The sequence below is a fragment of the Toxorhynchites rutilus genome, chromosome 2, assembly GCF_029784135.1.
Source record: "Toxorhynchites rutilus septentrionalis strain SRP chromosome 2, ASM2978413v1, whole genome shotgun sequence".
Lineage (NCBI taxonomy): Eukaryota > Metazoa > Arthropoda > Insecta > Diptera > Culicidae > Toxorhynchites > Toxorhynchites rutilus.
Genome location: NC_073745.1, coordinates 83,627,714 through 83,652,180, shown reverse-complemented (window position 1 = coordinate 83,652,180; position 24,467 = coordinate 83,627,714). Strand labels below are relative to the sequence as shown.

Genomic DNA, 24,467 nt, shown 5'->3' with positions numbered 1-24,467 from the left:
TCGAGAACAGAATTCAATCCCCATTCGATTAAAGAAATAATGAAGGGTAAACGTCTAAAACATATCAATTCCAATTAAAATCCAGTTTCGAATTGGCTAGCATTTAATAGATTTCAAAATCGATTATGTTCTACTTGTAGATTCCCAAATCGACAGGTCTAACGGATTTTTATAACTACCAATCATATGTTATGAGCTATTCTATTCCTGAATTGATAACATAATCGAATTACTAATCGATTTCAATCAAACCGATTCCTGTTTCTGTGAGGGACATTCGAATGTAATCTGAAATTACAGAAAATGAATTTCCTCGAATTATATTTCATACCTGCTGTTGCATTCCATGCGAAACCTCCATTGGAATCCTTTTGTTTATCCAATTTCATGATCAACGCGAATCAAATAATTCATTGAAGTTCCCCTCGATTTTATTGTTTTGCATGCCGGACCAGCTAAAACCAGGGGTATGACTAAAACGTCAAATCCCTCATATTGTCAGTGTACCCTATATTGCTTCGGTTCACTGACATTTTGGTTCTGTCAATTACTGTTGTTTACAACTCGGTCCGGTTATATAGGGCCCTATTCCAGGAAACTAGACGAGCAGACGAGTGCAATTCAGTAATTGCAAGATTTTACAGATTTTCAAATGGGCCTCTTCCAAACAACACAACCAAATTACATTGAACTCATTTCCAGAGATGCTAGATGACTGTTTTTAATATATTAACACGGCACGAAAAGGGTCTTCACATATTGAACGAAAATGAGTAATTCAAAACAACTTTTTTATTGGAAATACATATATATATAGATTCAAAAGTTTCCTTCATAGATCGTTGATTAGGTGAACAAACATTGCCCCCAATAAATCCATAATAACAAAACGTCTGAGTGATGAAATCATATGCTCGAGGAAAAATATCAATGAAACCAAAAGATATATGAAACTTATTCCTTTTTGTTATGTTTTTTTAATATTTAGGCACTGAGAAAAGAGTATCGATTGATCAATTTTAAAATTGTTTGTTGTTTTTCTCAAAACAAAAACATGTCCTCTCATCTGACATCACTGATCATACCGAGAAAAACTGACTGATGTCTCTCCAGTCTACCAAATAAAACATTTCAATGAAATTCGTGTACTGGAATGGGATATTTTGCTCGTCTCGACAGTGACTGAAGCCGAGACGAGACGAGACGAATTGCTCGTCTCGTTTTCTGGAATAGGGCCCATAGTCAAGTAGTGGCTAACTTTAAACTCCATGTTGAATGTAAACACCTCCATGTGAAACCGACATATGAAAATCTCTCATGCAGTTAGAAATAAAGCAGCGCTATCTCCGTGATTTCAATCCTCGCAAATGATATGTTGGTAAACAAATGACGACATATTGATTTTGATTTTGGGTAGCCTATATTCAATTGATGTCTAACCCCTGGTTAAAACGCGAATGTCGATTACTGGTCTTCCCTTTTAGCCCAGTTAGCGAATGTTTACTGTAGTTGAAATTCACCCCACTCTCCCGCAGGAAATTTGTGAGATTCACTACTAGATCGAGAAGTTCATGCTCATTTCTAGCACACGATATGTTATTAAGAATTAACACTACGAACTCGGAGAGTTTTCGAATTCCGGATACATCTCACCCAGAATAATATCGAACATGCAGTACATCAGATGTTTATTCAGTACCGGAGATTGCAGCACATCGGCAACATTTCCCAATCCAACTCGCAGTTCCTCCAACCGTTTTCTTGCGTCCTGCTGTCGCCGAAGTAGCTCGGCCGGCGTTGGCTCGGATAGTTTCTTCAGAAAAATAACCTCCCGCAGAAGGTTGATCAGAACGGCCAATCGAGATTCCTTAAGTCCTGTCCGAAGCAGCCCGGCTATACCGGTGTGAATGAGGGTATCGACGGTTCTACGAGAAACGCAACAAAATGCAAGGGTCAACCGGACGATGAGGAAAGGAGCGTTTAAAATTTTAACCACTGCGTAAAAGGACAAGCAATTAGAATAATTGTAAACTGTAAAAAATAATATGTCTCTTACAAATATAAATTAGGCACTGTGAAGGACCACGAACACTGTGGGATAATAACGTTGTGGTGTGAGTGTTCTTCGAAGCTTTCTTCAGTTCGAATAAATCACCGAAAACGATGCTCTGGCCAGGAATTTTATATTTTTTCCTCACCCTATCCTTTATCTGAACGACGTCCTCCCCAATATCGGGACTACAAAAAATTAAAAAAGGTCATTTAATATATCCGAAATTAACTATATTTCCATTTCATCCTACCTCTGTTCGATGGAATGCATAAACGTGACCATGAAAGCATCCAAGCTTTGACCTTTCTCCTTCCGCAGTTTCTGGGTAACCGAATTGTAAATATTATTAGTTGGTATGGACTGGGCATCATTCAGTGCGTCCCACACAGTAGGAGCTTCGGTTGCCTCAATTGGTGCTCCATCGACTGCTCCCCGAATTACTTCCTTGAATTTGGAGCTGAGCTTTGCTCCAGTGCCACCTGCATTATCGGTGGATCTGCAAGTCAAGGCGAGATAACTCAATAAAAGATATTGAACGACAGACACAAAATCTTACTTTTTATCCGAAGCTTCTTTGATCTCCCGACTGCCATAAATGAGCTCGAAGTATTCCGAAGTTTTGCTGAAATCTCTACGCCACTTGTCCTCCAACCTTTCCCTGACGCGTTCGTGAGCCTCGCTCAGTGTGAGAATCGTGGGCTGTTGCCGATCGCTGCTCTCCATGCTATGGTACATCTGAAGAAGCTTCTCTGACTGCTGATGGAGCGAAGATAACTTAGTAGGATCCGTTGTTATATGTGGATCTTCCAGCTCCTTGTTGAGGATATCTACAAGATGATATAAAAATTGTTCGGAATTTCATGGAATTAAAGTCTGTTCCATTTAGAATTTTGCCACACAAAAATTTCATTTTCTGCATGAAGAAATAGAGTACAAGATCGATAAAAATATATTTTTTGTAGGTTTTTCATTAACCTTTAAGTTTAAAATGAAAGAAAAACTATTTTTCTGCCAGCCGGGTTGTAGTTGCAGCTGGCTTAATTGGCCAGGAACCTTCATGTGATTAAATGAACAGTATAATTATCTTCTGAAGACACTTCTCCTTTGTAAGAGACCGATGAACTCTCAGAGTTTAATGTCTCTTTAATTCAAAACCTAACCTAACCTTCTCCTTGTAAAGTTGTCCATTCATGGTTGCTCCAGTGATCATCAAGCAGGTGATGGATTAAGTTGTCGATGTTACCCCGAATAGACTCGAAATTTAATATCGATCAGTAACAAAACCACATACCGTCTCACAAAATACACTGGTCAATGATCTAAGTTAAATTAGGCTCACAGAAGTATCGATTTTTTCCAAAATTTTTCGACTAAAACGCTATATTCCTCTAGCGAAATTTTACACGGACTAGCTCCTGTTTGCTAATCGGTTCTCTTTTGTTGTTTGTTTAGACAGAAAGAAGAAATTACAAGTGTGTCTCCCGAAAAAGAAAATTTGCCAACAAAATTGCTCATAACTGGAAAATCAGGGGAAGTCGGCTTTACCATGATTTCCCTGCCTATTATATCATTTCCAGGATGCTTAATTTCGAGAGTCTGTTCCGATGGTAGAGATTTTTTTCTGAGTCGGAAACGGGCGATTTAAAGGCCGTAAAACAGCGCTCTGAATAACCTCCATCGTTGAATCTCATTTTTGCGACGGTTATTTTGGTGAACTCTTTCTAGAGCATGGTCTCGAAATTATTACCTTCTTAATAGAAGGAACCATAGTCATAATAACCCACTGGATCTGTTGGCGATAGAGTATTTGATATACTCTAAAATCATACACCTCGTATACAATGACGTGATAGAGAATATAATAATCTCTGGTTTCCAATAGGATTGCTGTTACATGCAAGGACTTTTTAATAGAGATATTGATAAAATAAACTGATCTTTGTCGTATGGGTTTGACTACCGTAATTTGCAGAATGGCGTAAAGTCCCCAAGGCTCTCAAATTTGCAAAATGAACTTAAAAGTTATCGGAAAACATTGACGTTTAATCGCGAAAAGCACACAGAAGTAACACTAGAACATAAAGGGTGTGTCACATCAAATTGCATCACGGAAAAAACGCTGTAGAAATTTAATTTTTAGGAATTATATCTTCAGCTTTCGATTATAATCAGATAAGAATGTATAGATCACGTTGGCCATGCTTCACTGTCAATTTTTCGTAAATTTGGAAAAATGTCGTCGAACGAAAAAGAGCGTCGTGAATTAATCCTGTGCACTCATTTCGAGAATCCGGAGTTGTCACATTGGGACATCGGCAAGATGCTGGGAATCGTCCAATCCACGGTCAGCAGAGTACTAAAACGATACTTCGAGAACCTACCTATCGACCGGAAGGTGAAGAACGGCAAAAATGGATGCTCCGTCAGTGAAAAAGATCACAAGCGCGTAGTTAAGCAGTTTAGACGTGATCCGAGAAGTTCGGTCCGGGATGTCGCCAATAAGCTGAATTTGTCAAGTTCATTCGTCCAGCGGACCAAGCAGCGGGAGGGCCTGCGTACATACAAGGTTCAGAAGGCTCCTAACCGCGACGAAAGGCAAAACATGGTGGGGAAGACGCGAGCCCGGAAGCTGTATACCGAAATGCTGACGAAGCCGCATTGCCTGGTAATGGACGACGAAACCTACGTCAAAGCGGGCTTTCGTCAGCGGCCGGGCCTGTTGTTCTTCTCCGCAGAGGACAAATTCAGCGTTCCGGAGGAGATTTGCAAGCAGAAACTATCCAAGTTTGCCAAAAAGTACATGGTGTGGCAAGCGATCTGCTCTTGCGGAAAGCGGAGCGCTCCCTTCGTGATGACCGGCACGGTAAACGGGCAGGTTTACCTTAAGGAGTGCCTACAGAAGCGCCTACTACTACTATTGAAGCAGCACGAGGGCCCGACCATCTTCTGGCCGGATCTCGCTTCGTGCCACTATTCAAAGGACGTGTTGGAGTGGTACGAAGCCAACGGGGTCACCTTCGTGCCAAAGGAAATGAACCCGCCCAACGCGCCGGAGCTTCGCCCAATAGAGAAATATTGGGCGATTATGAAGCAGGCCCTCCGGAAGAACCCAAAAGTTGTCAAATCGGAGGCGGACTTCAAGAGAAAATGGATTTCTGTTCAAAAAAAACTACAACCTGACGTTGTACAGAACCTTATGGACGGGGTAAAGAGGAAGGTGCGAGCATACGGGCTTGGGCTCGAAGTATGAATAAAAAGAAAATGCCAAAAGTTGTTTAATAGTTTTTATTTTACTGTCTAAAATTTTCAAAAGGATCGGTCTACTGGGCGAATTTCTACAGCATTTTTCCGTGATGCAATTTGATGTGACACACCCTTTATGACCGGAAACAACGAGCGAAGATCGTAGTGGTAGTCGGAATTACTCCTGGCATCTCCGGACGAGATTCGGGGAGAAGGGTATTTCTTAGGGTATGTTCAAATATGTCTCCGCAAATAAATTCACTCGCAAGTTGATGATTTGGCAAGGCATCGGTAGTTGAGAAAGAAAACAAAGATTTTCAAGGTTCAACAAAAGAGAACCGATTAGCAAACAGGAGCTAGTCCGTGTAAAATTTCGCTAGAGGAATATAGCGTTTTAGTCGAAAAATTTTGGAAAAAATCGATACTTCTGTGAGCCTAATTTAACTTAGATCATTGACCAGTGTATTTTGTGAGACGGTATGTGGTTTTGTTACTGATCGATATTAAATTTCGAGTCTATTCGGGGTAACATCGACAACTTAATCCATCACCTGCTTGATGTTGAGATCCGTCTGACTTTTGAATTGGTCATAAAAAGCTACTTGAAAAAGACGGGTGGGTAATGTCGGGGACATAACCGGAGAGGCGTAGGACTGCACCAAGGGGTGTCCATTATTCGAATATCATGGAACACAGATCTCAGAATGACTAACTTTTCATGCACAAAATTACAGGAAAAAAAACCTCAGCACGCTCAGCAAACACTCAAACGTTAAGATGCAAGTACGAAAAAATCAAAATTTGTCGTGCAAATGTCGTGCGGTGCAAATGTTGTAGGGGTTATTGTTCAGCCGGCAACGAACACACACTTGATGGCAAGCATATCGTAATTTACCGTCTGGTATCGTGATATAATTTGGCTTTGCATTCCTCATGAATAACTGTGTTCTACCAGTCAAGTCCTTCATTTGATACCCATATTGATGGAGTTTAGAGAAAATATGTAATCCGCCATTTTGTGGTGGCGGCCAATTTGGATTTGCATTTTTCATAAATAACTGTGTTCTTCTGGTCAACCCCCTTCATTTGATAACCCATATTGATGGGGCTTTGAGAAAATATGTAATCCGCCATTTTGTAGCGGTCGCCATCTTGGATTTTCAAGATCATGGAATACGCAGTTTTATAATGACTGCAGAGATAAAGGTGTGTTCCCAATTTCAGATCAATCGGACAACAGGAAAGGGGTCAAATTTCAATTAATGTGGTACAGCGCCATAGACAAACATGTTACATACAAACATACAAATATATCACAGTTAAATAAAACCGTTTAAAAACTCCAGCATTCTATCAAATCGAGCGCGATTAGCCTCTCCTTCACCTAACGCGACGGTTCCACCGCTTTCAACCCACTTCGATAGGCTCTCCTGATCCACATCCCATAGAAACTTCTGTCTCTCACTCTTGCGGTATCGCACCGCATACATCGCCTGCAAATGCAGCGACATCTCTTATGCTGAAAATCAATCTCAAGATAGCGTCTTTCCTGCTTGGCGTCCGATGATAGATTGGGGCCAAGCACCAGCATCGCTCATTTTATATAGCCATATAGTTAACGTTGTAGCGATCGCCTATATTCATTTAAAATCTCTTTTTTCCCCCTCCTTCACCTTGTCCACACGTTTCGCCCATGTCCGTGGTTGCTTGTAATGAATAGCTGTTTGCTGCGGGAGCGCAGACAAAATGTATGGGAAAGTAGGGAATTATTTCTTTCAATTTTTCATCAATTTGAACTTTATATGAGCTGTAAAACCGTAATGTGTAGGATATAAACAATTGCTGAGGGTATTTCCTATCAATGTGTGTATTTGGAACCAAAATCCATTCATTAATTGATGAGTTATTAGCGTTCAAAAACTGAACACTTTTTCACAGCGAAATATTAGAATGGGCCCCTATATTGAACGGTTAGACGTAGTCCTACGTCAACAACCTTTCAATACGGGGATCTTCGTAGCCACATTGGTTGCGCGTTCGCTTAGTAAGCGATCGATCGTTAGTTCGAAACTCAGGGCCCTCATTGACCATCTTGGTGTTACAGAATAACTACGTTCACGCAACAATCATCAATGTCGAAATTCTGGCCTCTCTCCATCCATATGCAAGCTCTGCTTGCAAGAAGAAAAACATCGGGCTGTTGTGCTATTAATAACACAATAATTATCATATCAAATGTCTCCGCTGTCCGGAGGTCTAACTGGATAATGGAAAAACAGAAGGAATACTCTTACGCCTAAATGACTACTGTGTAATGTACCATATGGTATAGAAGGAATACTCTTGCGCCGAAAAATTGGCAACTGTGTAATATGCTATTTATAGATATGATAAACATGTGACATGTACACGATGTACACGGTTTTTTTATTATTCAAAATCTGAGCAATCCAATTACAGACAACTTGCAACAAAGACACGTCTATGGTACTAGGTGAGACCGTTTCGTCACTATATGAAAAAAACGGAAGAAAGCAGAAGGGGAAGAGACAGACTGATCACTAGCAAGGTTGATCACAAACGTATTGTGTTTTGTTTACTCAAATTCTACTCAAACAATGATCAACAGAAGCTGTAGAATGGATCATGGGTAGTTGAAGCGAGGTTCTGTAGCGATTCGAAGTCGAAGAAACGTGGGAGGTCTTGGAAATATGTGGAAATCCTTAGGGTGTCGGTTTTACATTGATTTCTCCTACAAACATGGTCAGTATATTGCTCTTATATTACCGTAATATATATACAGTAGAACCTTGATTATCCGCGAAATAGTCTGGCAATGGCACCGCGGATAACGCAATAAAGTACTAAACAATGAAAACACCCTGGCCGATTTGATAAAATGCGCGGATGACGAAGCCCCGATGATCACCTTCTTCTTCTTCTCCAATGGCACTAACGTTCCTAGAGGAACTTCGCCGTCTCAACGTAGTATTACTTGCGTCATTTTTTATTAGTACTTAGTTGAGATTTCTATGCCAAATAACACGCCTTGAATGCATTCTGAGTGGCAAGCTCTAGAATACGCGTGATCACAGTGCAAGTCGGAGGAAATTTCTTTGACGAAAAATTCCCCCGACCAGAACGGGAATCGAACCCGAACACCCGGCATGTTAGTTATGACGCTAACCGCTCGGCCACGGGAGCACCCCGATGATCACCTAACTAAACTATTATGGTAACTAACTGACCCATAGTCTGCATATGATTTAAATTGGAAGCATTCCCATTTCCTCATACATTTGTTCTGTCCATTTATGTGCTTTCCCGAACAGAGCTGTCAATAACGAGCAACTTATCAGCGAGCAACGAAGGGGAAATCGTAAGATGTAAAGTCTCCATGAACAAAGAAAAAGAAGAAAAAAGAAGATATTTGCCTAGAATATAAACAGTGGATCTTGCTGAGGCAAACTTCATTCTTCGTGAGGACACCGACTGGACAACACCGTTGCTGGGCGAGCTGGACGGCGAAGGATCGAATTCTCGAATTTTCTGAAGGCAATGGGGGTGGAGGAGCAATATGCGCAAAGAGTAGAGTTTTCCAAGTGCGTTTTTGAAGGCTAGAGACGAATGAACTGAAGAAGTTTAAAGTCTCTTTAATTCAACAAGGAAATGAAGGAAAGGCAAACTTTCGAACGTTCTAGATACGAAACAATGAACATCGCTTGTTCTTCCTTGTTTTGCACCATCACATGTCTTCGGTTCGGACTGAGCTGTGGATGCGACCAAAATACTTACTCGCTGATGTCTCTGGCATTGCAATCATTGCATCAAACTGACGCCATTGAAGTTCTAAGGTATACTGTTGCCGCACCCACTGTGCCGTTACTACCGGTTACCAAGTGAGTCCCGATTACGCCCTTCACAAATGAAAGTGTAATGTTTACCAGGAGAAACGTCAGATGAAAATTAAGATGAAGAGAATGAAAACAAACAATAGATTGATAGAGTGAATTGAAGTGATAGAAAATTGAAATTAAAAGGAAAGCCATAGTTTGAAGAAAGTAGAAAGTTTATGAAAATTATTGAATCAAAGAGTTGAAGCAGATAACGAGAAAATAAGTAGAAACCGGAGGAATTGAGGAAAGAGACAGAAGAAAACCAAATGTAAGAATTATTCATATATGAAGAATTGTTCATTAATCTAAAAAATAATAAATTCTAGCTTAAAGCTGTGTTACTATATACGTAGCTAGAAAGAGGTTTCACTCTCATCGTTCTCCTGAAATTCGTCCGGCAACAATCTTTAAGATTTGTCTTTCGAGTAGAGAGAGATTTACGGTTGGATACGTTGCGTGGTTGGAGTACCGTATAGATGGAAAGCCACTGCCTGATGTGTGACCGGCCAGATAATGCCGACAATCTGGTGCAGTGCGACAAATGCGACGGATATGTGCATTTTTCCTGTGCTGATGTGGGTGAATCGATTGCCGATGCAGATCGGAGTTTTACCTGCAAGAAATGCGTCGAAAGCGAAGAGGCTGTCACTATATCGTCACAACACACCAGCAAACGCTCCCACGCATCGTCGAGAAGTAGCATCAGTGCAAGGCGGACGAGCTTGCGGTTACAGCAGATAGAAACGGATCGTCAAAACCGCCTGAAGGAGTTAGATGATGCGGAGAAGTACCAGAGAATGCGTCGTCAAGTGGAAGCTGATTTTGATAAGCAGCGTTTCCAGGTGCTCGATGCACAACTGGAAGAGGTCGAACAGCGCAGCACGAGGAGCAGAGTAAGCTCTAGAGTCATCCGCGAGAACACCAGTAAGTGGGTTGGAGCAGCAAGTCAGACTGAGGGTCAAGTAGTCACCACGTCAACAACCGCTGTTACCACCGCCACATGCACCGCTACCGTATCGCAGAGCCAGCCTGGAAGTTCACCTCAACCTGTTGACATGGGAACTCATCGTATCGAGGGTTCAGCATTGCAGCGAACGGGACTCGCCGTCGAATCTAATGACACACAAATGCCGTCGCAAGTGTCATCAAGCAACGTTACAAGACCGCAGGAAGGAGGTGTTCCTGTTACCACCAGATCCCAGTTGGATGTTTCGATTCCGGCAGCTGTCACAGCAATAGTTAGCGTAACTGATGACAATCGAGTCGAATTAATAAATCCAACGCATGTCAATCCTGTTGTTAACCAGGTGAGAAAAGGTGGTAGGAAAACTAAGGTAAATGAAATAGTCAACACTAGCACTCCGAAACAATCGCATGTAGTAACGAACGAAAATGTAAATCAAACCAGCCAGTTAGTAGTTACGAGTAGCAAAAATGATTACATTGAGTCAGCATGTTTGTACACTACTAGTCGAAGTCAATTTCCACAAACTGTTCACTCAAATACAAAGCCTGCAGAAGGTGCTCATGTTACCGCGTCCCTTAGGTCAGTGCTTAAGCCACCGTCGGGGCACGGGCAAGGTATCGATCTCCATCCGTCATTGTTTCCTCCACCATCGGGGCGCATACAGTTCGATGTATCGAATTCGTTGAAACCTCCACCACCGTCAGGGCAAAAGCAAAATGTCGTATCAAATCCACTATCGGCGATGCAACAGATGAGCCTTGATCCACTTACCCAATGGGATCGGCCAGTGCTTCAGCAACCTGGATATGAAAGTTACCAGGGAATGTTGTCCAGATCAACCAAAGTGGGTTGTACAATACCGAACGTACAATCGTCGTCAGTGGAACAAATGCAGCAACAATGTTCTGGGTTGAGTTCTTCGGTGCTTTTGCCATCTTTGGGGAATCAGCATTTGCAGTTGCCAACGTCGTCGTTGCCTTTAGCACAGCCGGGGCATCAGCAATTTCAAGTACCAACGTCTTCGATGTTTCTGCCTCCGCCGGAGCATCAGCAGTATCGAATATCGAATTCGATGGTGTCAGAGCCACCGTTGGGACCTGCACGTTCGTTTGCACCAGGAAACCAGAATCTTCGGTCAGTACCAATGCAGCCGAATGCTCATGATTTTTCCCGTCCACGTCCTGCAGGACCTACCGCCGAACAACTGGCCGCTCGTCAAGTCATCCCAAGAGAGTTACCCGTGTTCTCTGGGAATCCCCAGGATTGGCCACTTTTCTTTAGTTCCTTTCGTAATTCCACTGAAGCCTGCGGATACAATGACGCCGAAAACCTGGCACGACTACAACGATGCCTTCGAGGACACGCTTTGGACAGTGTTCGCAGTCGATTGCTGATTCCTGAGTCAGTTCCTCACGTTATGGCCACGCTTCAACGACTCTATGGAAGACCAGAAATTATAATTATGTCACTCCTGAAAAGAATGCGCGAAATTTCCTCCCCCAGAGGAGATGATCTCAAAACGTTGATCAAGTTCGGCATGGGAGTGGAGAATCTAGTTGATCATATGATTTTGGCGGACCAACAACAGCACATTAGTAATCCTATGCTATTGCAAGAGTTGGTAGATAGGCTTCCGTCGAATCTGAAGTTGCAGTGGGCATCATACAAACGAAACTACTATGTTGTTAATTTAGCGACTTTCAACGATTTTATGAAGGAACTTGTCATGATGGCAAGTGAAGTAACACTTCAAGTAGATCCGGGGATGCAGATTCCGGGAAAATACGAGAAATGTAAGCGGGAGAACACCGCAAAGGAGAAGCTTTTCGTGCACCAACAAGCACCAATGGTGCCTAGACCGTCCGGGAGCAACACTGCTCTGAGAGAAGTAGCTAGTCCTGAGAGCAAGCCCTGTTTACACTGTGACAAATCAGACCATCGTATCGCGGAATGTCCAGAGTTTAAGAAGCTGAGTTTGGATGATCGATGGAAATCAATGCGACAAAAGGGATTATGTCGACTGTGTTTGATACCTCACCGATCCTGGCCGTGTCGCTCCCAGCGAGAGTGCGGAATAGGAGACTGTCGCATGCGTCATCACCCTTTGCTGCACACGAAGAAATCAGAAACGATTACGCCTTCACCATCAACACCAACAAATAGAAATATTGCACATCAACATCACCACTCCTTCACATCATCTGCGTTGTTGCGGTATCTTCCTGTCACACTGTACGGAAACGGGAAGAGCGTGAACGTATACGCGTTCCTCGACGATGGGTCCTCGTCAACCATGTTGGAAGTGGAAGTGGCGAATCTGCTAGGAGTAAAAGGGCCCAGTGAGCCCCTGTGTTTGTGCTGGACGGGAGATGTTAAGAGAATCGAGAAGGGATCGCAACGTGTAGAGATAACCATTTCAGGACTGAGCGAGAAAACAAGTTTTCCATTGAGAGCGAGAACCGTCGAGCAGCTCAAACTGCCCAGTCAAACCGTAGCTTACGACGAGCTTTGCGAGGGATATCCACATCTCAGAAAATTACCAATGCGGGGATACACAGATATCACTCCTCAGCTGATTATCGGGATAGACAACGCTAAGTTGCTCAGTGCGCTCAAGAGTCGAGAAAGTGGTACTGGAGAGTTAGTCGCTGTCAAAACTCGGCTGGGATGGTGCATTTACGGACGATGTACTACCGCTAAGAGTCCTGTGGAGTACGTAAATGCTCACGTGGAGCAATGTGCAGAAGAGGCTGAAATCAACAGCTTATTTAGGCAGTTTCTAGCGGTGGATGAATCGAGTATTCAACACAGTCCTGAATCGGAAGAAGACAAGCGTGCCATGGAGATTCTCCAGAACACCACTCGCAGGGTAGACAGCAGATTGGAAACAGGACTGTTATGGCGCTATGACGAACCGTGCTTTCCGAATAGCTACCCAATGGCAGTGCGCAGAATGGAAGCGCTCGAAAGAAAGTTGGCTAAAGACCCAGAGCTTGACGAGAAAGTAAGATTGCAGATTGCAGAGTATCTTGAAAAGGGGTATGCTTATCGGATAACTCCAGCAGAAATGGAGTCTACCGACCCTAGACGTGTCTGGTATCTACCACTTGGGGTAGTAAGAAATCCGAAAAAACCAGGCAAGATTCGCCTGATTTGGGATGCGGCAGCCCGAGTGAACGGCACATCCTTTAACGATATGGTCCTTAAAGGACCCGACATGATGACCGCTTTAACCACCGTACTTCTGCGTTTCCGGCAGAAGCGTGTCGCATTTAGTGCCGATATAAAGGAGATGTTCCACCAATTCCTGATTCGGCCAAGGGACAGACAAGCGCAACGGTTCGTATTCCGCGAACATCCAGGACAGCCACCACAGATCTACGTAATGAGAGTCGCCACGTTCGGCGCAGCGTGCTCACCATGCATAGCTCAGTACCTGAAAAACAAAAATGCGAAGGAGTACGCGAACAAATTCCCAGACGCAGCCCGAGCAATAATCGAAAATCACTACGTTGATGATTATCTCGATAGTGTAGATTCCGTAGAAGAGGCGGTAAACCTGATCAACGAGGTGAAGTACGTGCACTCCATGGCTGGAATGGAGATTCGGAACTTCTCGTCAAATTTCACCGAAGTGCTTACGCGAATAGGGGAAACCAGTAAAGTTCAGCAGAAGTCCCTTACTCCGACCATTAGTGTGGAGAGAATACTTGGAATGGTTTGGAGGTCATCAGAAGACGTTTTTAGTTTCGAGCTCAGTGTGAAGGAGGAGATTCGAAACATCGTAGAGAGTCAGAAAGCACCCACAAAACGTCAAGTTTTACGGACGATCATGTCTCTATATGATCCATTAGGACTCGTGGCGCACTTTTCAGTTCACGGGAAGATTCTCATGCAACGAATATGGAGAACTAGTACAGGTTGGGACGAGACGATCAGTGGGGATCTAGTAGAAGAGTGGCGCCGGTGGATCAACACGTTGATGAAGATAGGGGAAGTCAGTGTCCCTAGATGTTTCTTTTCTGGCATCGTTACCCCGAAGAACCTGCAGATCCACGTTTTTGTCGACGCAAGCGAAAACGCATACGCCTGCGTCGTATATATTCGAAGTCTGTACAACGGAACACCTCGATGCCGCGAAGACCAAGGTGGCACCATTAAAACCAATTTCAATTCCGCGGTTAGAGCTGCAGGCGGCTTTGATCGGTTCTCGACTTCTTGATAACATCTGCAAGTCTCTGACGATAACAGTGGCCGCCAGATATCTTTGGTCAGACTCGACAACTGTGCTCGCGTGGTTGAAGTCCGAAACTCGACGATACCACCAGTTCGTCGGCTTCCGGGTAGGAGAGATCCTCAGTACGACTACCGTGAGCGAATGGCGGAAAGTACAGTCGAAGATTAACATCGCCGATCAAGCGACGAAGTGGAGAGATGGACCCAGTTTCAATCCTAACGACTGGTGGTATACAGGCCCAGCATTCCTGATGAATCCAGATGATAAGTGGCAAAAGGATGATTCGGAAGAGTTTTCGACGGAAGAAGATTTGCGAGCTGCTTTCCTGCACCATCGAGTTTTGTCGACACCAATTCTTCAGTACTTAAGATTCTCAAAATGGAAGAGATTTCTGCGGTCGACTGGATTCGTCGTCAGGGCAATGAAGCGGTTCCTGGGGCTACATGCGATAGGCCCACTCTCACAAGAGGAACTACAGCAAGCCGAGACGCTGATATGGCAGCAGGTACAACAGGAAGAATACACGGATGAACTCGCAATACTTCGCTACAATAAAGATAATCCGGATATGGAGTCAAAATCGGTTGACAGAACCAGTGCATTGTACAAGTTGAGCCCGATGCTTGATGGTGATGGAGTTCTACGCATGAATAGTCGGATTGGAGCAGCGCCAATAGTAACCAACGAAGTAAGATTTCCGGTTCTGCTCCCGAAAAGTCATCGAGCAACGGAGTTGCTTGTAGCTGATTACCACGCACGTTTTCTACACAGTAACCATGAAACGGTAGTGAACGAGTTAAGGCAGCGGTTCTATATTCCCCAGCTTCGCGTGGTCGTTAGGAAGATTGCCAAGCAGTGCCAATATTGTAGGGTACATAAGGCGGTACCTCATCCACCAATCATGGCACCACTTCCAGAGATTCGGTTGACTGCTTTCGTTCGTCCATTCACGCATACTGGTGTGGACTACTTCGGTCCTGTATTTGTCAAGCAAGGTCGCAGCCTGGTTAAGCGCTGGATAGCGCTTTTTACTTGCCTGTCCATCAGAGCAGTGCACCTCGAGGTTGTTCATGGTTTGTCTACCCAGTCGTGCGTGATGGCTATCAGAAGGTTCGTGGCACGAAGGGGATCACCATCAACGTTCTGCTCAGACAATGGGACCAATTTTATTGGAGCAAGCAATATACTGCAGGAACAGCTCAAGATCACCAATGAACACTGCGCTGCTACCTTCACTAACACGAATACGAGATGGTTGTTCAACCCGCCGTTGACGCCCCACATGGGAGGATCATGGGAGCGCATGGTCAGATCAGTGAAGGTGGCGATGACGGCAATTTCAGAGCATCCACATCACCCCAGTGATGAGGTTTTGGAGACAGTTGCGCTGGAGGCTGAGTCGGTGGTTAATTCTAGGCCACTAACCTACATCGCATTGGATCATGCTGAGCAGGAGGCTCTTACGCCGAACCACTTCATGCTCTACGGTACGCAAGGAGTCAACCAACCCTGCCGAGAGCTGGTGGATTACACTACGCTGCGGGACAGTTGGAAGCTTGCCCAGTATCTTGTGGATACCTTCTGGAGACGCTGGGTACATGAATATTTACCCATGTTAACCCGGCGCACCAAGTGGTTCCAGCTAGTAAGACCTTTAAAAGCCGGAGACTTGGTGGTCGTGGTAGACGAAGGTAGGCGCAATGGATGGCTTCGAGGACGAATTCTTGATGTGGTGTCAGGAAAGGATGGACAAGTGCGGAGAGCAGTGGTGCAAACATCCAAAGGAACAATCAGTCGTCCAGCAACGAAGCTGGCATTCCTAGAGGTTCGAGCTAGCCGAGAGATAGGAGAGGCTTGTTTGAGCGAACCGGAACTACACGGGCGGGGGGATGTTGCCGCACCCACTGTGCCGTTACTACCGGTTACCAAGTGAGTCCCGATTACGCCCTTCACAAATGAAAGTGTAATGTTTACCAGGAGAAACGTCAGATGAAAATTAAGATGAAGAGAATGAAAACAAACAATAGATTGATAGAGTGAATTGAAGTGATAGAAAATTGAAATTAAAAGGAAAGCCATAGTTTGAAGAAAGTAGAAAGTTTATGAAAATTATTGAATCAAAGAGTTGAAGCAGATAACGAGAAAATAAGTAGAAACCGGAGGAATTGAGGAAAGAGACAGAAGAAAACCAAATGTAAGAATTATTCATATATGAAGAATTGTTCATTAATCTAAAAAATAATAAATTCTAGCTTAAAGCTGTGTTACTATATACGTAGCTAGAAAGAGGTTTCACTCTCATCGTTCTCCTGAAATTCGTCCGGCAACATACACAATTGTGTGAGGAACCATCAAGCTAGGCTATCGTCAGCTCACCAAAAAAATTAATGTTCTATTTTATCAGTGATTTGGTTTCGCATGAAGGTAGGAAAACTCTCTCCACAAAGGATGACAGCTAAGCTAATATAAAAGACTGGCAATATTAACAGAAAGGGCTTCTGTTGAGAAAAGCGCAAAACAGAGATAAGTGTGTGTATATTTAGTTGCTCCAAGCCAACGATATATGGATATTTGTGTGCGTACGCTACGCTGAAACCCCATTTAGCGGGAGCGGGAAGGGGTTATTTACGCTAGGGTATTGGTAATGAATTTCTGCTGAGGCAAACATTCAGCCTTTTCCAAGCAGTTTGCATTGTTTGTTTTCTGTCACCATAAAGGCTTCGTTGGTGCCTTTGACATTGCATCAATGCATTGAATTGACGCTATGGTGAAGCAGGTGTTAAAGTTGTGCGTCAAAAAATTATTTGGGGAATATCAAGTTATTCAATAAGTTATAATAGGTCATTTATTTATTTGGGTTCGCGTGCAGATGGAGTTTATTTCGCTTATTTAGTCACCAAAAAAGTAAATGTCGTTCTGGAATTTTGTATGTGATTTGGTTTCGCTTACCAGTAGCAAAACTTTCTCCACTAAGGATGACAACTGCGCTTATCTCGAGCATGTATTGTTCTGCGAGCACAAGAATGATTTTTTTTCGAACTTTCTCTCAAAGCTTTAAAAGATTTCAAAATTTTAACCATAGTATAACATTGATCTACCGTCAGAGACGAATATAACAAAATGAAGACGGCTCAAATGGGGCTTTTCCTTTCTCGAGTTTTTCGCTTACCAACACGTTTGGTCCTCCATTTTCATTTATATAGATAGATAGAAGATATATGCATGCGTTATTTCACCTGAAAATCCATTTCCACTTTCGGATAAAGATCAATTCCGTTTGCGCAAACATCGAATGGACTAACAAAGCTCATCATGATGTAATTGTAGAAAATATGGGAATTCAATTCACCAAATTTTCCGATTTTGCTTCAGAGTTTTTCGAAAGTTTTCCGATTTTTCTCTCCGCTATATTGATCTACAGGAACAGACGAATACAACAAAATAATTCTAATAGAATAGTTTAGAATTTGAATTTGTTTTGAAGAATTTAGCAGCAATTCTAGTTACTGATAGCATCTCTTTAAACAAGGACAATAAATGTTTAAAAGATCACTAATCGATGTAAATCAAGACAACAATACAAATATTGTTTTATACTCAAAATACGGTACAAATTGATAAAAAGACGGGACAATCAAAAATGGTCGAAAAACGGTACGTCAGTCTAAATTCAAAGTATAAAGTCTCTATAATACAAAAATGATTAGATTAGAAGATACATTTTTACGATACTTTTACGCTCATTCAAAGTGATACAAGTGATGAGGATGTCAAAAATGAAAATCATTTTTAAATTAGATTTGGTGTACATGTCGACCAGGGGTGGCATTTCGCATTTCGAAACTAGTGATTTTTGTTCGTTTCGACCATTTTTGCCATTATGGATCTCGAAGCGTGCTCGAAACGAGTGAAGCGAGTAAGGCAGTGGTAGAGTTTCGGGCAAAGCTTGGCATTGTGTAACATTGTGTTCGAGCGTTTTCTAACTCGAAACGACAACAAATGTCTCGACAGGAAATGGTTGATCGTCGTTTGGGAAAATGCAAGTTAAACGTTGATTTTAAAACTAAACCTTACATCAAATAAAATTTCAAAAATTGGTTTTGACGTCTTTTTGTACTAGTATGTGAGTATAAATACAATACTTTTAGTATGTTGCATAATTAATAACTTGTTATTTTAGCACTATGGAATCACAAAGAAATGCAATAAGCATCAACACTCCACAAGAGGAACATTTGACGGAATTCATGGAGACCATTCGGATCTTGCCCGAAATTTGCTAAATATTCCTGATGCGAAGAGGACTTCTCACAAATTATGGGACAGTTCCAAGAAAGCAGCCAATGAGCGAGGGACCCCGGTGCGGGAAGTTTCGGAGTGGAAAGAAAGTATATGTTCATTTTCCTTAGGCCTTAGAATGGGTATATTAGTACTATCACTACATCGGGTATCTTGAATTTGTCGAAGGAATATTACTTTGTTTCATAAAACGATGTTGTATCCAATTCGATCAATTTTTCGTATAAACTTCTTACCAAAAATGGTATCATTTCATTGAACACTGATGAAACTGTTGGTTGAGCCATACCAAGTGAAAAATTTCCTCCTACATTAATTTGGTAAAACCCACTGGCCAGAAGGTTCAAAGCGGCCGCTAATTTTAAAAGCTGTAGGAATAGCAGTGCTTCTAGAAGTTGGTTGAAACACGGTTGTGTCCAAAATATTTTTAAATGCTTCTCGGCTATGCCTGAAATGCTACCGAAACCATAAAACAAAAGAATAATTATTTTTCAAAAACGTATATTAGACAAACTCACTAAATTTTTTAGCCAAAGAGGGTTACTTTTAACTCTCAACTTCCGCCTTTGTAGAATAAGCGTGCTCTCTTTTTCACTATCGCTGTCGTCAGAAAACATTTAGGGGAAAAGCGGTTAAAATGAACACCGTAAGGAATATACCCATTTACTGCGTCCACATACTGACACAATTTCCGTTCTTCGAAGAATATTATAGCTTAACTAACTGTTGTTCAAGATAACAAACGGTTTTTATTATAAAAAATAAAAGTAGTTCATTTTTCATTAAAAGAAAATGTAATGTAAAGTCGAGAATTTTTTTATCGTGCTATGAACAATTACATATATCATGCTAAATGGGATAGATTCATGCGTTATTCCTTATCTAAATATGTTCAAATCATTATTGAAATAGTAGGTACATGTATAAATCAATCTGAGCTTATTCACCTAGAGTAGTAACTAGAATTTACTCATACGTGCGAAAAAGTACTAAGAAACGCATAACGCTTCACATATTGAGGTTTAGTTTTGGTCGAGGTGGCATATTTTTTCAGGGTCAAAGCCACAAAAGGAATCCCTTGAAAAGCAACATTTGATGAGGTAGATCAGCTTTGGAAAACATGACATTGTTAGTCGTTATCCAGTGGTAGCTCATTCTGTCCCAAACAACAAACTGATTTCGAATGCGAATTAATCACTGAAACTAAACAAAATATCTAGTTACTTCTCATTGAATATGTGAACATTGGTCCAAACTGATGATTTATCGAAGATATCAGGTCGAATAATTTAAATTTCACGGGAAATTCCTTAAATACGATGCGCAAAAATGGCACATCAAAATGGCTACCGTGAGAGAAATTTCTGTTTTATTTATTATTTTTAACATTTGACAGTTTCCTGCATAAATGCTCTTCAAATCAAATGCTCTAAGAGTAGAATAATGAAGAAGTGTCAATTAGTTTATAGTTAAATTATCGAAGTTTGAGCACTGATTCATTTTACCAACCCTGTTCATTTTAACCTCATTTCCCCTACTCGTTTCGAAATGCGAAATGCCACCCCAGATCGGGAATACAGGCTGCAAGTAATTAAATAATGTCATGTGATCCAAATTTTAGCTATTCAGAACTGCTAAGGGGCTGTCCACATACCACGTGGACAACTTTAGGGTGGGTAGGGGTTACGAAAAAGTCACGTTTGTCCACGGTGAGGGGGGAGGTGGTTTAGATAATGTCCACATGAACACGTAAAATTAATTTTTATGTAAAACATTCATATTTATAGTCAAAATTGATTGAGATCTTCTCTCTATTTACAAGACATTTTCAACTTTACGCCCACTCTGTGTACTCTTTATTCAATAATAAAAAGACTGAGTTGGCTGAGAGTGCTGCCCGATCAAACATCTATATTTTTTCATATGGCTGGATTTCTTCCCGGATATGTATATTTTGAAAGGAACGCGCATGAACTGGCATCGATCAATTTATTCCAATCGGTAATAGAGGACCATGTATTCCGTCAGGATAAAGACACAAAGAATGTTGAAATTTTTGTAGTATGAAAAATCACGACATATGTGCAGGTTTCGATTCAACTTCTGCCCTTGATGATAAAACGGCTTCGTATTTATTTTCCGAGAGCTCCCAAGGCTTTTCGAAAATTGAAACGAACAACAAAATCTTCCATGGGTGCAGGGGTCGTATCTGTGGAGATCTGTTTCTTGCAATGATGTTTTTCTTTATTGCTATCTGGTAATTTTTGTAATACGCTTCTAGTGGGTTGTCTGTAAAACCATGCTGTTATTTTTTTTTTTATCCCGTTTATTTATTTTAGGCTCATTAGCATTTAGCTGTAACAGAGCCGAATTTTATTACCATGCTACTATTGATATCAATCAAATTGAGACACTTATCAAGATTAACCCTCGGTACACGACACATGAATTAATGAATTCGCTACAGATGTCTGAAACCGCTCATGAGAGCCTGGTGCAGCATGGGTACGAAAACGCTACAATGTATGGACTACATATCAACCCATACTCCGGAGCCCGATCGGATTTGACAAATCGCAATCCGAACGAGATCAACTTTTGCATAGTGCAATCCAAGGTTGCAACATTTGCATAACCCGGCTGGATTTGACTCGATCAGATGAAAGAACGCAATATTGTGCTAACTTTAAATCCAATCGGATTCCGGAATAAGGGTTTATTTAATCGAAAAACACTTGAAAGAACGCGTTTTAATCTACGATACGTTTCATGAACGCAACGAAAATGCATGACTTGACTTGGATGGCTTTAACGTTCCCAGTGGAACTTTGGGCTTCTCAACGTAGGTATTACTTGCGTCATTTTGATTAATAGTACTTAGTTGAGATATCTTTGCCGAAAAACACGCCTTGAATGTATTCAGGAGTGTAAAGCTCTAGAATACGCGTGACCTCAATGAACTCGGAAGAAATTTCTTCGACGAAAAATCCCCCGGCCAGAACGGGAATCAAACTCGAACCCCTATCATGATAATGTGTGACGATAACTATTAGGCCACGGGAGCACAAAAATATATGTTTGTAGCAAATTGTGAAGAGCAAATCATTCACAATAATGTTGAGTTAAAACAATATTGGGCAATTGAATATAACCCCGAAGTAGGTTCTCTGGGTCTGGTAGGACTGGAAGAAAATCTGCATTATGAGCTTCTACCAACTAGTTGCGACATCCGCATTCTGAGACATATTACTTTCAATTTAGAATGGAAATTTTGACTTGGTGTTATTTAATTACTTGAAACACGTAGTCCTGACCCCGACTACTTAACTACTATGATATTACCGCTAAAATTGATCATTATAATATGAATTCATTATTAGACATAACCTTCCTTTAAAATATTTCACCACTAGAAAATTAATATAATTTGATATTACATAGAAAACATATGAGAAGTAAATTTTAATAAATAATTTTTATTTCCAAAGTGTGTTCAATCCACCAATCCATTGTCATTATCCCTTCCCAAAAACGATGCACAAAGTTTAATGCAGTCAATACAAATACAAACGCGAATAGTAAACTAAGGTTATTCTAAATCTTCGGATCAGTTAAATGAACAGCAACAGAAATTGGATACTATACTGTTAATTCGTTTGAGTGACAATGTTACGGGTGTGTTGAACGATCCAAAACTAGCAATACATTACAAGATTTAGACGATTTGAACAGCGCGATGATATCAACATCGGTGAATTTAAAACAAATCGTTACTATTAATAAGGCTATTATTCCTATCAATAAAAACATGTAATAGAAAATTGAAACAAACTCAAAATTAAATTTAAGCGAAAAATATAGAATTCTCTTGATTATCTTTCGAAAACTGGAGAAATGTCCACGTGGACAACAGGGGGAGAGGTATAAGGAATATCCACGCTTGTCCACGGAGGGGGTATCCAAAATCATGCTTTTTCTGTCCACGTGTATGTGGACAGCCGCTAATTTGATAGAGTGTAGTTTGCCTCGTAAAAACGTAAGTTGCCTCCAGATGTCGACACTGTACATTCGTCATCGCGCACTATTTCTGTGGATTCCACACAGAGAAACTTGCATGCAATTCCGAAATTCTCGGTCAATACATCTGAAACATAGATTGCGCGCTGAGCAATAACAGTAGTTAATTCTCATAAAATTTGGAAATTTATTATTAACAGATATTCCTAGAAGGCAAATTATGATTCTTTCTTAAATCACAGACTTGAGTCCTCTACAAGGTGAAATTAAATAACAAGCCCAGTGTACAATAGTCATTGTACTGAGTTTGAAAAACAAATAGTTTCCATGTTACAGGGAAACCAAATTTTTAAAGCGGTAATGCAAATTTACGTATTCTAATGTTTGCGCCTTCAGAAAACTTACCGACATCCAGATAAAATCGCAACCACTCAACCGATCCTTCCTTGATTAGAAACTGCATGAAATAGTACAGCTTATTCTGGTCTTGCCAGATATTCTCGTCCCCCACCACTGTCTCCACTCCGCATTCAACTTTCGCACGACTTCTCTCCACAAAATCTCCCAAGATTTCAACCTTCCTAGAAGCCTTCGCTCTCATCGGTTTCGAACCATCTTTCTGCCTTCGGTCGGTGGCAGCGATTATCAGCAAGTTTATCAAGTTCGGATCAGAGATTACGTCCAGCAGTGGAAGCAGCACCCAAAATGTGAGCAATTCCTTGATGAGATTGAAGAATATTTTGCACCCCTTGTTTTCCTGAGTGAACAATTTCGGGATCAATACTTTCGCGATCCCTCGTAGATAGTTAAGCTCGGCGTGCCGATTGAGCACTGCCGGATGAATCGGATACTCATCGATGAGGAATGTCTTTGCCAATCGATCCATCGGGACCTGATCCACGAGCAACATCTTCGCGATGATTTCATAATGTATGAAAAAAGTGGGCAGCAGACGGGTGGTTATCACGGTTGGGGCATCTAGCTCTTTGGCCCGGATTAGCAGCCGACACAACGCATCCCGCAGATTAGTTTTGATGTTCAGGATAAACTCTTCGTCCTGTGTAATTTGAGCATACCAATTACTGACAAAACTATCCAGAATGCGGGAGAAAAATTTATCAACGGCTTCGTCCAGCGAATCGTCGATGAGGAAGCCCTTCCAGGGTTCAGGAATGAGCGCGTTGCGATTGTGACGTGGGCATTTTTCATATCCGCAAATGTCACACTCCGATACACGACGTGAGTCCTGGTAAGAATAGAAGGCTTGGTTAAAGCTAATTCAAAGGCAACAACGTTTACTCACATAGTCTTTGTATCCGAAGAAATCTTTCACTTTTTGTAGATACCGGCCAACGGTATCTTTGTGATTGAGGGTAAAAACGGCCGCCACACAGCCATTGATGAAAAATAACAAAATCGTAAATCCTAAAATCGAACTGGGACAAAACAAGAAAAATCGATATTCAAAAAGACAGCTGTTTACAGGTAAGTGAGCCCTCTTACCTAATATACCACCCAATGAGGACGGAAAGAGTGAGAACAGCTAAAGCCACCATTCTGGCTACATGGTCTTGGTAGAACTTAAGCAATACCTCCCTTACATGGTAAAATAGCATACTAATCGTGATAACGATTCAGACGAACCGATTCGCAATAAGTACACCGCTGAGCAAAACACGACTTATCACTACGATGCAATACCTATACTGATAAACAGAATGCTTGTTTATAGGATTGTTTACGTCGCAAATTTCA

General features: G+C 41.7%; 1 protein-coding gene across 1 annotated transcript; it reads right to left on the bottom strand.

The window, feature by feature from the left end:
* Positions 1 to 1,574: 1,574 nt before the first annotated feature.
* LOC129769221 (sorting nexin-14-like) lies at positions 1,575 to 24,463 on the bottom strand. The gene is made up of 7 exons (XM_055771326.1): positions 24,216 to 24,463; positions 24,016 to 24,148; positions 23,118 to 23,958; positions 2,610 to 2,880; positions 2,304 to 2,549; positions 2,057 to 2,238; positions 1,575 to 1,995 (listed from the first exon to the last, which is right to left on the bottom strand). Exons 1-7 carry the CDS (start codon positions 24,326 to 24,328, stop codon positions 1,613 to 1,615), a joined length of 2,169 nt encoding a protein of 722 aa, XP_055627301.1. The 5' UTR covers positions 24,329 to 24,463; the 3' UTR covers positions 1,575 to 1,612.
* Positions 24,464 to 24,467: the final 4 nt, after the last annotated feature.

What these genes read in the sequence shown, in the direction of transcription:
- LOC129769221 (XM_055771326.1), bottom strand. Translation starts at nt 24,328, where the DNA reads ATGCTATTTTACCATGTAAGGGAGGTATTGCTTAAGTTCTACCAAGAC. An exon ending in ATGCATTCCATCGAACAGAG is followed by an intron (nt 2,239 to 2,303) that starts GTAGGATGAAAT and finishes AATTTTTTGTAG; the next exon opens with TCCCGATATTGGGGAGGACG. An exon ending in ACAGTGCCTAATTTATATTT is followed by an intron (nt 1,996 to 2,056) that starts GTAAGAGACATA and finishes CCTTTTACGCAG; the next exon opens with TGGTTAAAATTTTAAACGCT.